Here is a 14118-nt window from a genome sequence, read left to right on the forward strand (position 1 = left end):
GGCTTAGTCTGCAAGATTGCTTTCTACTAAAACATTAAAAAGGCAGGGGATTTCACCATGAATTCTAGGGGACTGGCTATTTGACAGTCTGGGAAATTCAGACAGATAGAACGTGTCCCATTTGAGCATAGTTCAGCAAATGTCTGAGGGGGAAAACCGAGCCATCTGCTGTTTCTACGCCAACCTCTTCCTCCTCCCACTCGACAGTTATATTCACTCTTCCAGACTGCCTTCATTCAAAGCTCCTTTCAAATGCAGCTGAAGCCAAGCCCATTAAAGATGGCGTTCAGATCTGGCACCCAGCGGCTGAACTAAGAATCTGTTGCTCATCAACCAGAGAAAAGACAGTTTCTTCCCCAGAGGTTCTAAGAGCAGACAGACATCACTGTGGACTGTGGAGACAATATCCTCCTAAACAAATTGAAGAACCTAATTTAACTTTAACTAAAGTTACTTTTAAAAAGCGGTGTGTGTGCGTAGGTGTGTGGGGGTAGGAGAACAGGTGTCCCAATGCTCTACCAGGAAGTTTGTGTGTACAGTATGTGTGTGGATGTATGAGTGTACGTATGAGTGTATGTGTGTGTGTGTGTCTGGACACACACACACACAGGTGGGTCTGGGGGCAGGCACACCCACCTTTGGGCCCAGTAAGCAGTGCCTCCACTGCCTTGCCGCCGTCCCCACAGTGGCTCTCGTCGAAGGGGAGACAGTGCTCCCCGGTCCCCGCTACCACCTCGCCGTTCAGCTGCAGGTCCCGCCCCCCGCCCAGCGCCTTGGGCCGGTAGATGTGCCTGGAGTTGGTGTCCGAGATGTACAGCTGGCCTGATACCGGGTTTGTGGTCAGGTAGTAGCGATGCGCGGGGTTGTTGCTGTCGGAAGGAGAACAACAGCGTCAGTCCTGTTGGAGCGCAACGTTTGAAGACGGGAAAGTAAACATGAATGGGTGGTGAATCTAGTTTAAAACACACTGCACAGACAGCAAATGTGACATTGGAAATGATAATAGAACCTGAGAGAAAAAATATAAAAAAGAAAAGAATTGATGAAAAATGTATATTTTGTCATTGTGAATGTCCCATAGGGATTACGAGGGTGATGTTTGAGAATCGGAAGATTGACTGGAGGAAAAGAGAGTGAATTTAACAGGATACGACTGGATTTGGAACTGACAAAGCGCCGGCGACAACTTCCAAATGTGCCAGATCATTTCAATCATTATCACTGTGCTGTGAGATGGAGCCTCGGGAAGTTACCGGAATGATGGGTTTATGTTAATGACAGTCAACAACTGATGGCATTTGATCAGGTTATGCTTATTTGCATCAATTTAAAATGCCTCAAAAAGTGTCTGTCTCCTTCAAAATGCATTAGCAGATGTATCGTCAAGGCTAGGGGGAAGAATTACACCCAAGCTTGGAATTATACATGTGCACATTGGCTTCAAAGCCAATTACGCTGTCATTTCTCAACTTCACTTACAATTAAACCTGCCAGGTACAATAAAACATATTGAATCAGTCCACATCTTCTAGGAAGCAGGATAATACAGACACAGTACGAACCAGGGAGGACTCAATGAAACCACACACGTGTTCAATGTGAACAGGCATTCCTATTTCATTTAGCTTCACAAAATGTACTCATGTTTAAATGGTACGCTACTCAATATCATTAATCCTGAGACTTGGGATCCAATGTTTTGTGTGTTAAAGTATAAATGATTAAGTTAAAATTAAAACACTGCTGTGGTACTAAAGTTAGACAACATAATGACTTTATGAGTGAAACAAGATGCTTGAATAATGCTCTGGAGAACATTTAGCATAATCATTCTCTCTTCCTAATACATTAGGATAAGAAAAACACAACTCTAATGAAGATCAAACATCATGGGTAACAGCTAGTGATACATGTATCCATTACAAGACATGCATGAACATGAATAAGCATTAAGACTTGGAGTAAGATGCAGGGCGGCATGCACTTCAGAACCATGCTTGTACCTGTGTCTAAAATCTTTATTTCTTAGGAGAGAAAGAGGGAGAGAGACACACAGAAGGATCAGTCACTTATGAAAAATGTTTTGAACATTTTTAAGAAAAACACAATCTGAAGTAGCGGGCCCTAAAGATTTTAGGAGCAGGCAAGGGATCTCTCATAACTCACAGAAACCATGCGCTAAAACCCTCCTACCGCAGGAATCCAATACTGTGAGAATCCCCCCACCCCACAAATCAGAATATCGATTTTGCCTCTTGTTATACAAGGCAACAGATAAATAACTTTTATTACCGAAGGCAGTGCACGCAGGAACACGGGGAGAGATTGTGAGACTGAACATCTGGTAACACAAATGTGCCCGATTTCATAAAGAGTGTTTTTACATGTCAGCCTGGAATTATTCAGAGGATTGAGCCTGTACCTAGGCAGCAGCTCATTCAGGTGTCATAATCTGAGAGGGAGAAATGGTCCCACACCATCTACCACCCATGGTTACACGGGGACCTTTCGTACGACTCCCAAATAAAAAACAATATTAGGGACGAGGCTAACTAGGTCTCAATCAGCCGCTATACAGGCTGATTATGTAGCTGGCCACGCCACCCAACTGAACTCAACGGATATGAAATGACTTCCACTGTGACTTGCAAATGACGATTTACAAACGTTTCAGAGTGGTTCTGGAAGGAAATGTTCCACACTCAATCAACATCTGCGGTGTCGTTCGTCTGCCAGTGTTGGCCAAATGAGGCTTATTAGTGAAAGAAGCAGAACTTGGCAAGTGTAAAGTAAATCATCTCTCATTACACAGTAAAGACAGGACATCTCATCTAATCATTGAGATAGATAGGGGAACCACGCCATAATAGTGACGTCTGTGTGTTTGCCAATTCGATCTCTCGTTCTACAATGTCTGAGTATGAGTTTTATGACATCCCTCTGAGATCTGAGTACCGCATATTCAAAGTTTAAAAAGACCCTTGAAAGTAATTTCACCATCATGTTTCAACGCCACATGATGTGTCAAAAGGTGGAGGACGCCTTAGCAGATGGCTTCCAGATTCTGGGTCGTGTAACGTGGCGCTCTGCTGGGTCGTGTAACGGGGCGCTCTGCTGGGTCGTGTAACGTGGCGCTCTGCTGGGTCGTGTAACGTGGCGCTCTGCTGGGTCGTGTAACGGGGCGCTCTGCTGGGTCGTGTAACGGGGCGCTCTGCTGGGTCGTGTAACGTGGCGCTCTGCTGGGTCGTGTAACGGGGCGCTCGGCTGGGTCGTGTAACGGGGCGCTCTGCTGGGTCGTGTAACGGGGCGCTCTGCTGGGTCGTGTAACGGGGTGCTCGGCTGGGTCGTGTAACGGGGCGCTCTGCTGGGTCGAGTAACGTGGCGCTCTGCTGGGTCGTGTAACGTGGCGCTCTGCTGGGTCGTGTAACGGGGCGCTCTGCTGGGTCGTGTAACGTGGCGCTCTGCTGGGTGCTCGGCTGGGTCGTGTAACGGGGCGCTCTGCTGGGTCGTGTAACGGGGCGCTCTGCTGGGTCGTGTACCGGGGCGCTCTGCTGGGTCGTGTAGCGGGGCGCTCTGCTGGGTCGTGTAACGGGGCGCTCGGCTCGTCAGGGTCGCTTCCTCCCCATCCTTCCCTGGACTGGTACTCAAACTCAGGTCCCCTGACAAACGCGACCACCACCCCTTTACAAAAACCACTTTAACCAGCTACGCCACCCTAAAGCTAGCTGTTCCGATGGCGCAGGTGGGGGGTACGAAGGAGCAAGTTTTAAAAAATCAACTCGGCTACAGTCGCATTAACGAAAAACGAAGAAAAAAATGACTAAGCATAAAAAACGTGGCGCTCTGCTGGGTCGTGTAACGGGGTGCTCGGCTGGGTCGTGTAACGGGGCGCTCTGCTGGGTCGTGTAACGGGGCGCTCTGCTGGGTCGTGTAGCGGGGCGCTCTGCTGGGTCGTGTAGCGGGGCGCTCTGCTGGGTCGTGTAACGGGGCGCTCGGCTCGTCAGGGTCGCTTCCTCCCCATCCTTCCCTGGACTGGTACTCAAACTCAGGTCCCCTGACAAACGCGACCACCACCCCTTTACAAAAACCACTTTAACCAGCTACGCCACCCTAAAGCTAGCTGTTCCGATGGCGCAGGTGGGGGGTACGAAGGAGCAAGTTTTAAAAAATCAACTCGGCTACAGTCGCATTAACGAAAAACGAAGAAAATGACTAAGCATAAAAAAATCTCTGCGTTGACATCCATATGCAGGAAGTAAAACAGGAAGTTAAACAGGAAGTACTGACCAGCTGACCAGACAGCCTCACTAACCTCAGCTCCATGACACTGGTCACATTTCCGGACGGGTAGATCCGGCGGATGTAGTTGAAGTCTCCAACGTACAGGCTCCCGTCCACGCCCCACGCCAACGCCACGGGCGCCAGCAGCTTGTTGCCCAGGGCCTGGCCGTTGCAGCTGGGGCAGGAGATGCTCCGCCGCCGGCCGTTCCCCATGATGGTGGAGATGACCGGGGGCTGGAGGGAGATGAACTGGTTCTCCCCGATGCCTTTGTAGAGAATCCCTGGGACACGAACACACGGCACACAGGAGGCGTTTAGCCTGCGAGGTTGGCGTTGACTTGGCGGCGCTGTGTGTTCTGTGGAAGGTTTGTTTAGGAGGTGCATTCACTCATGTCCGTCCTGCTGCTACAGTAAGATCGTACCACGGTCACAATATAATTTGATGGTGTTTTTCTATTACGTCTGCCCTGTTGTGTTTTGTCAGTCATCAATAAATATGAACCCCCCCCCCCCCCCCCCAGAGCAAGGGAACATGAACTCAGCTCCACAGTGACACATTCCATGAGTCATTACTTATAAATATTTAAGCGGGTTGCAAATAAGGCTTTTTTCCTATAGCTCCCTTCGTCAGTCAGTTGGGCGCTTGTTTGTGTGTGCCGCTCCAAGAGAGAGGGGAAAAAAGATACTTCAAAAGGGGTGAAATGTATGCTGGGAGCATTTAATTTCTCACATCCAGCAACATGTTTGAATGCAGTCCCTCCTTCTGTTCTAATGACCGGATCGATGACAGTGCCGAATGCTAAAGCGACGCTGCTCCCAAGACATCGCCCCAACGTCACCGCAAATCTCCACGCATGTGACATCGAGCGCGCCGAGCCAATCGCCCATCTCTCTGATTGGTTTCTCTCATTGATTCATTGATTGAAGGGCGAGATCAAATGAAGACATTCTTTAGGGAGGCTCTTGGCAGGATAACCCAAACGATCCGTCTTATGAAAACCACGAGCATCGCGAATGCTCGGCTAACAAAGACGAATTGGTTCTGGGGTGGTTTCCTGCGTGCCGCCAGTCAAATGTGCGACCTTGGGCCTTTTTTTAAGTGTGATACCATCCTTCTTCCCCGCTAGTGAAACCCACCACGCAGGGAAACTGAACACAAGCGTGACTGAGCAACCAGAATCTCCTCACGACGAAGCGATAACTGCCGCACGTAATCAGATCAAATCAATCAAATCGCTAAAAGCTCGACTTGCAATCAACAACAAACAACACTTTTAAGATAGCGCTAACCTACACGCCTGCGTATCAAATAAGACTAGCTGAGTAAACCACCGTGTGCAGTCCAACTTCCAAGTGAGAAAGTTAGGTCAGGTCTCAGCTAAAAATATCCATTTGATAATGAGGTCGTTTTGGCACGCTGCCCTTGCTAACCACCCTTTACATTTCAATCTCAGTTTTCCTCACGAAGACAGGCCTTACCGTAAGCTATTAAGGTAGCATTCAAACACACAAATCAGTTTCAGTCTCTCCACCCCTCATTCTCTCACCCACGCACAATATCCTCACAAACAGTATGTAGGCTATGGACTACAGTAAATACCCTCTCTTTCTCTTCCTCACCCACACAGAGAACTCACAAACAGTATGTAGGCTATACAGTTAACTCTCTCTCTCTCTTTCTCTTTCTCTCTTTCTCTTTCTCTCTCTCTCTGTCTCTCTCTCTCTCTCTCCCTCCCCCACACATACTGCATTCACAAACTGTACATACACTATAAACCCACCTCTCTCTCTCTCTCTCTCACTCTCTCTCTGGCTCCCTTACCCACACACAATCCCTGTCTTCCATCTCTCCTTCTCCCTGATGCTGTATTCCCAAATTGTTACCTCCTCTCTCTCTCTCTCTCTCTCTCTCTCTCTCTCTCTCTCTCTCTCTCTCTCTCTCTCTCTCTCTCTCTCTCTCTCTCTCTCTCTCTCTCTCTCTCTCTCTCTCTCTCTCTCTCTCTCTCTCTCTCTCTCTCTCTCTCTCTCTCTCTCTCCCTCCCTCCCCCACACACAAGCGAGGAGCACATACGGTTGACACCTGTGTGCACCCGGGCAGAAATATACCCATGACCTTTCTAAAAGCTCTGCACCTTCAGCTGGCATACTGAAGGCATTCATCACTTGATTAGCATTTGAAATCCCTGGGTGAAATAATGATATAACTTCCTTAAGTCTAACTCAATTGATCTATGAATTTGCACCATTTAGAGGAAATGTACGGTTAGATATGGTAATAGTACCCCTCTCTCTCTCCCTCCTTCTTTCCCTCCCTCTCTCTCTCCCTCCTTCTTTCCCTCCCTCTCTCTCCCTCCTTCTTTCCCTCCCTCTCTCTCTCTCTCTCTCCCTCCTTCTTTCCCTCCCTCTCTCTCTCCCTCCTCCTTTCCCTCCCTTTCTCTCTCCCTCCTTCTTTCCCTCCCTCTCTCTCTCCCTCCTCCTTTCCCTCCCTTTCTCTCTCCCTCCTCCTTTCCCTCCCTTTCTCTCTCCCTCCTTCTTTCCCTCCCTCTTTCCCTCCCTCTCTCTCTCTCCTTCTTTCCCTCCCTCTCTCTCTCCTTCTTTCCCTCCCCCTCTCTCTCTCCTTCTTTCCCTCCCCCTCTCTCTCTCCTTCTTTCCCTCCCTCCCTCTCTCTCTCCCTCCTTCTTTCCCTCCCTCTCTCTCTCTCCTTCTTTCCCTCCCCCTCTCTCTCTCCTTCTTTCCCTCCCTCCCTTTCTCTCTGCCTCCTCCTTTCCCTCCCTTTCTCTCTCCCATCTCTGTGTCTCTCTCTCATAGCACAGTTGTGCAGAACCCAAAAGAAGAAGAGAGCTGGAATGAGGCCATCCTGAAGGTGTAGATTACTCTCTAACTTTTGTAAGCGACAGACAGACAGAGGGAGAGAGAGGAGTAGAGAAAAAGAAAGAGGGAGGGGTGGAGAGAAATGAAAGTGTGTCTGAGTGAGGAGTGTAGTTTGAGCAGAAGGCGAGCCGTCTGGCTGCGGGGAGACAGAGAGAAGACAGGGGGTAGAGAGGACACGACTGGGGCACAGACGCAGGAACATCCAGCTCGACAGCTTCCAGAAGGGGAGGAGAGGGAGAGGTGAGAGGACAGGACAAGGGGAGCTAGAGGGAGATGGAGACAGAGAGAGGTTGAGAGGAACAGAGAGATCAAGAGAGAGAGAGGGAGTTGTAGCAAGGGAGATGGAGAGAGTGGGAGGGGTAGAGAAAAAGATATGAAGAGGGAGGGATTTAGAGACAAAGACAGATTGAGGGGAGGTAGAGATGGAGAGAGTGAAGGGTGAGGAGAGAGAGAGGAGAGGGAGGAAGTGAAATAGAGAGAGAGAGAGGGAGGCGGGAGAGGAGAGAGGGAGATGGTTAGACAAGAAGAACCTCTACTAAGCACAATCACAGCTGAGCCCTCTGACAGAAAGAAGGAATGAGGCGAACATGGAGCAGAGTCACAGGTCACAGGACACAGGTCATTATCACCTGTGTGGAGAAGACTGTGGATCTGGGGACCTTTCTTCACCTTCCTCTCAAACACAACAAGTCTACAGCCAGGCAGAATCAATATCTCTCACACATCGTGAAAAGTCCTTTTTTTAATATCTGCTGCTCACTGGTTTTATCCTTAATAAACGTATTGAAACGTATTTACTGACTTCATCTTGTCTGTCTAGTATGGTAGGGGTGTATGAGAAGAGAGTTAGCTGGCTGGATTATCAGGCCTGTTTCATTGGCTGAACCAGCACACTGCAGATATTTCACCCACTTGTGTCAGTGTAAGCTAGTGGGACTGTGACACTTAGGACAGCCTCTGGGAAAATCAATTAAACCACAGTCAGGCAGAGGTACAGAGAGGCATATATAGTTGAGCACTTACACTTAGATAGTTAATCACAATAATTATTTACACCAGGGGTGTGGGTTTGTTTTTAAATTAGGGTGGAACTGCTTTTTTTAAATAAGCAAAGATGTGGGAGTAAAAAAAAATCTTAACATAAGTGGGGGGGACAGATTTGAGGTTTTCAAAAAGTAGGTTTAATGACACAGACAGCCCAGATTTAAACAACTCAGATTGAGGCTAATTTTAGAATCTGCATTCAGTGGTGTAGTCATTTCAGCTGCACTCAGAATGTCATCTGTGTCCTTCAATGAAGTCTATCTCGCCGGTAAAAAAAGAAAGAAAAAATGAGAAATTGGTCAAAACAGTTCTGCCCGAACTATAATCCACTTTATTCGTCTTTTGACGAAGACAAAGACATGCCGCGGCTCAATCTAATGCAGGACGCAGCACCTATTTGCATACGATACATCCACAAGATGAAATAGGCCCTGCCTCGACACATCTGTTGATCACAATGCCTTACATCTCAGGTCCCCCCGCTGTGCAGCTGCTGTTCTGAAGGCTGGGAGTTGAGGGAAGAGGGGATCTGGAGACAGGTAGGATAAAACAAGGATTCTGCAGCAGGCTACACAGCCAGCCTGGAACTCACTGTTCTCATCCGCGTTCTGCTAACTTTGTGGGGTTGGACGCGTTGACAGATTTGGTTCAGTTAAATGTGAGGTGTTTTCAATGTTTAATGAACGGGTAAGCAAAACAAAAATTAAAAATAACCGTGTCTCAGATAAACAAGGGAAAGTTTAGCTTGGTGGTTAAAACGCTTGACTGCAGATCAAGAGGTCGGGGGTTTGACCCTCCTCCGCGTCTGCTACATTATACATTACCAAAAGACACAGACTGGCATGTGAACTGCTTCCTGCTTCGGATCTGTAGTCCCACGTGCGATACAGTAAGAGATGTCCATTCAATACGAGTTAGATGGCTCAGTTATATGGAGTAAGGTGGCTGAGCGGTTAGGGAATCGGGCTAGTAATCTGAAGGTTGCCAGTTCGATTCCCGGCTGTGCAAAATGACGTTGTGTCCTTGGGCAAGGCACTTCACCCTACTTGCCTCGGGAGAATGTCCCTGTACTTACTGTAAGTCGCTCTGGATAAGAGCGTCTGCTAAATGACTAAATGTAGATATCAGGATACAGAACGGTAAACAGTACACTGGTGATGCATTGGAACATCCTTCTGCTAGCTACCAGAGTTCCTTTAGTGCACAATTGTACAGTAGTATGTCTGTTTGGCAAACAGGGAACTTTTAAAGTAAAGATTTAAATTCTCCAATGTACATTATAATAGGTAAAACAAACGGATTCACTGGCACACATTCACTTTTAGCAGCAATCTAACCCCCGCGAGAGAAAAAAAAGTTTTCAAAGAAAGTAAACGGCCAAATTCAGCAGTTACATTTAAATTTTGCATATGTGCTTTCCCTTCAGAGTAGTGAAGGGCCATTGTCTCGCTGAAACACTGAAGAGCTGGGATCCCACTGAGGTCTGTACTCCAACATCAGTCACACTGATTTACTTCGTCGTTACTGTGAATGATTGGCCCTTCAAACCGTTCCTCTATTATCTGCAGATGGGATGACGAACCATATTTCATCTTCAGTTAAGTATTTACTGCAGCAGTTCAGGTTAGACACCACCTGCCTGTAACCCTTAAAAACCACCTGCCTGTAACCCTTAAAGACCACCTGCCTTTCCTGCCATGTGAACACGCGTGTGTGCAGGCATGCACGCACACTTTGTACACACACACACAGTACACACACATGGTACACACACACGTAGCTGAAGGGGGGGTCTCACCGTTCTGAACATCCAGTACGTGGTGTTTGTCCAACATCCAGCCCCCCATGTTGGAGGCGTCCAGCTCGTAACCTTGCAGCATGGCTGTCCTCTTCTCCCACAGGACGGCGTCCAGACACGACTCATACTCGTACCCCACCGACACTGTGAACGCCGGCGAGACACAGGGAGAGAGGTCACCCCACCTCTCAGGGACCGGGGACGGTCTCAGGGACCGGGGACGGTCTCAGGGACAGTCTAAGGGACCGGGGACGGTCTCAGGGACCGGGGACGGTCTCAGGGACCGGGGACGGTCTCAGGGACCGGGGACGGTCTCAGGGACGGTCTCAGGGACCTGGACGGTCTCAGGGACCGGGACGGTCTCAGGGACTGGGGACTGTCTCAGGGACAGTCTCAGGGACCGGTCCACACACAGCACAACTGGGAGATGAATGATGTGCTTCCATATAAAAAGGCATCACGGATAATGCACTCTCTTTATGTACGGAGGGGTTGTCGTAAAGAGCGTTATTGACTTGTTTAGAATCGGGATACGTGAAGGCGCGGCCATAAACTCAATACTCAAGGGTTCTATACTTCTGAGTAAGATTAATTATATATGCAAAAGAAAAAAAAGGAAATGTAAACTTAGTCAGCAAAAGAGAAAAGCAGCAATGGCCTTCAAAAATGCTGCAGTTTGGGCATTCTGTACCTCACACCACCTGCTCTACCTTATTACAAAAAACTAAAAGGGTGTCTCACAGGAAATCGTGAGACTGGGAAGAGTTCAACGCCAGGTCACTGCTCAGGACCCGTCAAGGTCACCCCGCCGACGTCAACAGGATGTTTACACAACATCTCTTGGCAGCTGTCCAGGGAACTCACCCACAGCCACTGACAGGCCGTAGACCTTCTGGTTGTAGGCGTCCGTCTTGTCCCAGATGAAGGTGTAGGAGAGGTCAGGGAAGGCTGGGAAGGACTTCTGGAACTGCCGGCCCATCACGGCCACCATGAGGTGCACCTTCATCAGGCCGAAAGGCAGGCGCTCCTGGGTCAGCAGGATCTTCACGATGGGCTTGTATCCAGGAGCCCGGGAACTTAGGTACACCAGGTCGAGGTCACTTCCAGGGATGGCCACTTGCTCGTGAAGCACCTGTGGTTTGAAGGCAGGTGTTTGTAAGTTGAACATGGAAGATATTCACTCATGTGAACGAGACACTGGGCCGTCCGAACAAGGTTATAAAGTCGTCTGAACGAGACAGTAACACGCTTCAACCACTTTCTGCTCTACAAAAAACATATCCCTGTTGCCCTTTTGCCTCCGTAGGTCAGTTCAAACCTGTTCCTGATCTTACTGATCAGTTCAAACCAACCGCTGATCTTATTGGTGGTGACTCTAGAGGCAGGTGGAGTTGTCTGACCTGGGTCTCTGGGATGATGGGACTCTCCTCCGGAGAGCTCCTGTAGAAGGTGGAGAGGGGTGTGGCCAGGAGGAGGGGGCGGGGCCGGGCCAGGCCAGTCAGGTAGCAGCTGGGGATGTCGTTGTTGTCCCTCTTCATCACCACCGTGTCCAGAACGTAGAGCACGTTCCACGCGATCCACACCGTGCGGTGCATTGTGGGAAACGGAGCGCGCTCGTAACTGACAGTCAGGGAGGCTCCGCCGTTAGCCAGCAGGTCGAACCTGGAGACGACGTCAAACAAGGAACACAAGTTACACATTTACATTTAGTCATTTAGCAGACGCTCTTATCCAAAGCGACTTACAGTAAGTACAGGGACATTCCCCCTGAGGCAAGTAGGGTGAAGTGCCTTGCCCAAGGACACAACGTCATTTTTCCCGGTAGGGAATCGAACCGGCAACCTTCTGATAACTAGCCCGATTCTATAACCGCTCAGCCACCTGACTCCCACAGTTGTTGTCTTATCTGACCCGTATCCTTATCACTTCTTATAACAAATATAATATAATTATTATATTATTAAAAACAGGTTTAGTGTCAAGCAATAAAAAGATTAGATTAGATTAAGGTTACCTTAACCAGCAATCCTTATAGTATAAACATTTTAATAGAAATTAAACTGTAATTATGTCGGTATTATCAGTTGCTAAATATGCTACAGTACTAGTCCTACTTCAAAACTGTTTTTAAACTAACAATGTTAAGTGTCACCAAAAAGTATATATTCGCAAGTTCACAAGCCAAATCTTTGTTCCAATGTTTTTTCAACGGAAGAAAGATCTTTTCCTCATCAGTCCTGTGACCCTCCCTCCTTCTCACATGCATTATCATCATTCACTGAATCTAATTTATTACTTCTGTTTAGTCAGCCATGATGCAGGGCGAGACACTTAAAAGTTGAATTTGGTTAAGAAGTCTTGGCTTGGTTTCTGTAGCGGGCCTGTTTTAATTAGTATCACAGCGCAGGGAAGACTTACTGGTTTGGAAATGAAGGGCGAGTCTTTGAAGTGCTGCTCTATATATCTGGCTAGCTCACTACCCAGGGGGGAAAGCCTCATCATGGTGACATTGCGTGTAGGCTCCAACACACACACACACTCCCACACACACACACACACACACACACACACACACACACACACACACACACACACACACACACACTCCCACACACACACACACACACACACTCCCACACACACACACACACACACTCACACACACGCACACACACGTACACACACACACACACACGTCCACACACTCACACACACGCACTCACACACACGTCCACACACACACATCCACACACTCACACTCACGTCCACACTCACACACACACACACGCACTCACACACACGTCCACACACACACATCCACACACTCACACTCACGTCCACACTCACACACACACACACGCACTCACACACACGTCCACACACACACACACTCACACACACGTCCACACACACACTCAGGCACACGTTAGCACTCCAGCTGTGCAGCTGACCTGAAAGTGCTTCCTCTCTCCATCCAGTCTGGGCAGCGGAGCTCCCAGCTGCAAGAGGCCAAGCTTTGAAGCCCCCTTCCCCCCCCCCCCCACCCCCCACCCCCCTCCCCGACACCCACAGCGGACATGGTGGCTAACCAAGTGTGATTATCCCTTCGCTGTTTAGCATGCTCTCTGTCAGAGGGGCTACGGGGCGGAATATCTGAAGGAATCAGCTAATCCCCCGGCTATCTGAGGCCACATCCACCAAGGTCCTCCTGGGGGCTGCTGGGCCCCGCCCATCCACGCGTCAAGCTGTTACCCCGGGCCCACGTCACACAAACAAAGCACCTTTTGAAGCGTTTGGATGAAGGGGACCTAGCGAAGCGGACAAATAGGTGACACTGGCGTGTGGATGGAGTATTTACAGCTTGAACGTCATGTGTGTGTTGTGTGTGTGTGTGTGTATTGTGTGTGTGTTGTGTGTGTTGTGTGTGTGTGTATTGTGTGTGTGTTGTGTGTGTGTTGTGTGTGTGTGTGTTGTGTGTGTTGTGTCTGTCGGGGTTCAGTAACGGTGAGCACCAGACGTGCTGGCAGGGGAGGATCAGGCAGGAAGCCGGTGTTTAAACACCACCCTCACTGACTTGATGCATTGTAAACAGCCGTGGTCTAAATGCCTTCGACCACGGTGACATTTGCATTGTGAGCTGTTGTGGGGAACAACAGACAGACTCTTCGATTTGCTCCAGATTTGTTTGTGGCCGTGACGTGATAGCGTTCCTCTCCAAGGCGGGCAGACCTTACCTGAACGACCATGTCTGAACTGCTGTCTAGACAGCACACACTGGACGTGCTTCTGCTTATTATAGAGGAGTTCTGTCTGGGAGTGTGTGTGTGTTTGTGTCTTACATGCCGTCCTGTCTGGTGACGGTGTATCTGTGTGTGTGTGTGTGTGTGCATGTGTGTGTGAGTGTGTCTTACATGCCGTCCTGTCTGGTGACGGTGTATCTGTGTGTGTGTGTGTGTGTGTGTCTTACATGCCGTCCTGTCTGGTGACGGTGTATCCGTACTCCGGGTAGTGCAGGAAGGAGACGTTCACTCCGATCAGCGGCGTGCCGTCTCCCGTGACGACCTGACCCCGGATGATGGACGCCAGGCTGGTAAACAAACAAGAAGAGCCCTGAGTAAACACAC

The 14118-nt window shown here is 49.0% G+C and overlaps 1 protein-coding gene across 8 annotated transcripts in view; it reads right to left on the reverse strand.

Annotated features, from left to right (window-relative positions):
* The window catches only part of si:dkey-237h12.3 (teneurin-3), a 103168-nt gene that overhangs the window by 19606 nt on the left and 69444 nt on the right, over positions 1-14118 (reverse strand). For all 8 annotated transcript variants that reach the window (XM_062476178.1, XM_062476180.1, XM_062476177.1 and 5 more), the window contains 7 exons: positions 13962-14081; positions 11395-11656; positions 10859-11126; positions 9995-10138; positions 4313-4562; positions 2004-2024; positions 637-869 (listed from right to left, as the gene is read on the reverse strand). In XM_062476178.1, coding sequence (XP_062332162.1) covers positions 637-869; positions 2004-2024; positions 4313-4562; positions 9995-10138; positions 10859-11126; positions 11395-11656; positions 13962-14081 — 1298 coding nt within the window. The remainder of the gene's footprint in view (positions 1-636; positions 870-2003; positions 2025-4312; positions 4563-9994; positions 10139-10858; positions 11127-11394; positions 11657-13961; positions 14082-14118) is intronic.

The sequence above is a fragment of the Osmerus eperlanus genome, chromosome 13 (genome assembly GCF_963692335.1).
Source record: "Osmerus eperlanus chromosome 13, fOsmEpe2.1, whole genome shotgun sequence".
Classification (NCBI taxonomy): domain Eukaryota; kingdom Metazoa; phylum Chordata; class Actinopteri; order Osmeriformes; family Osmeridae; genus Osmerus; species Osmerus eperlanus.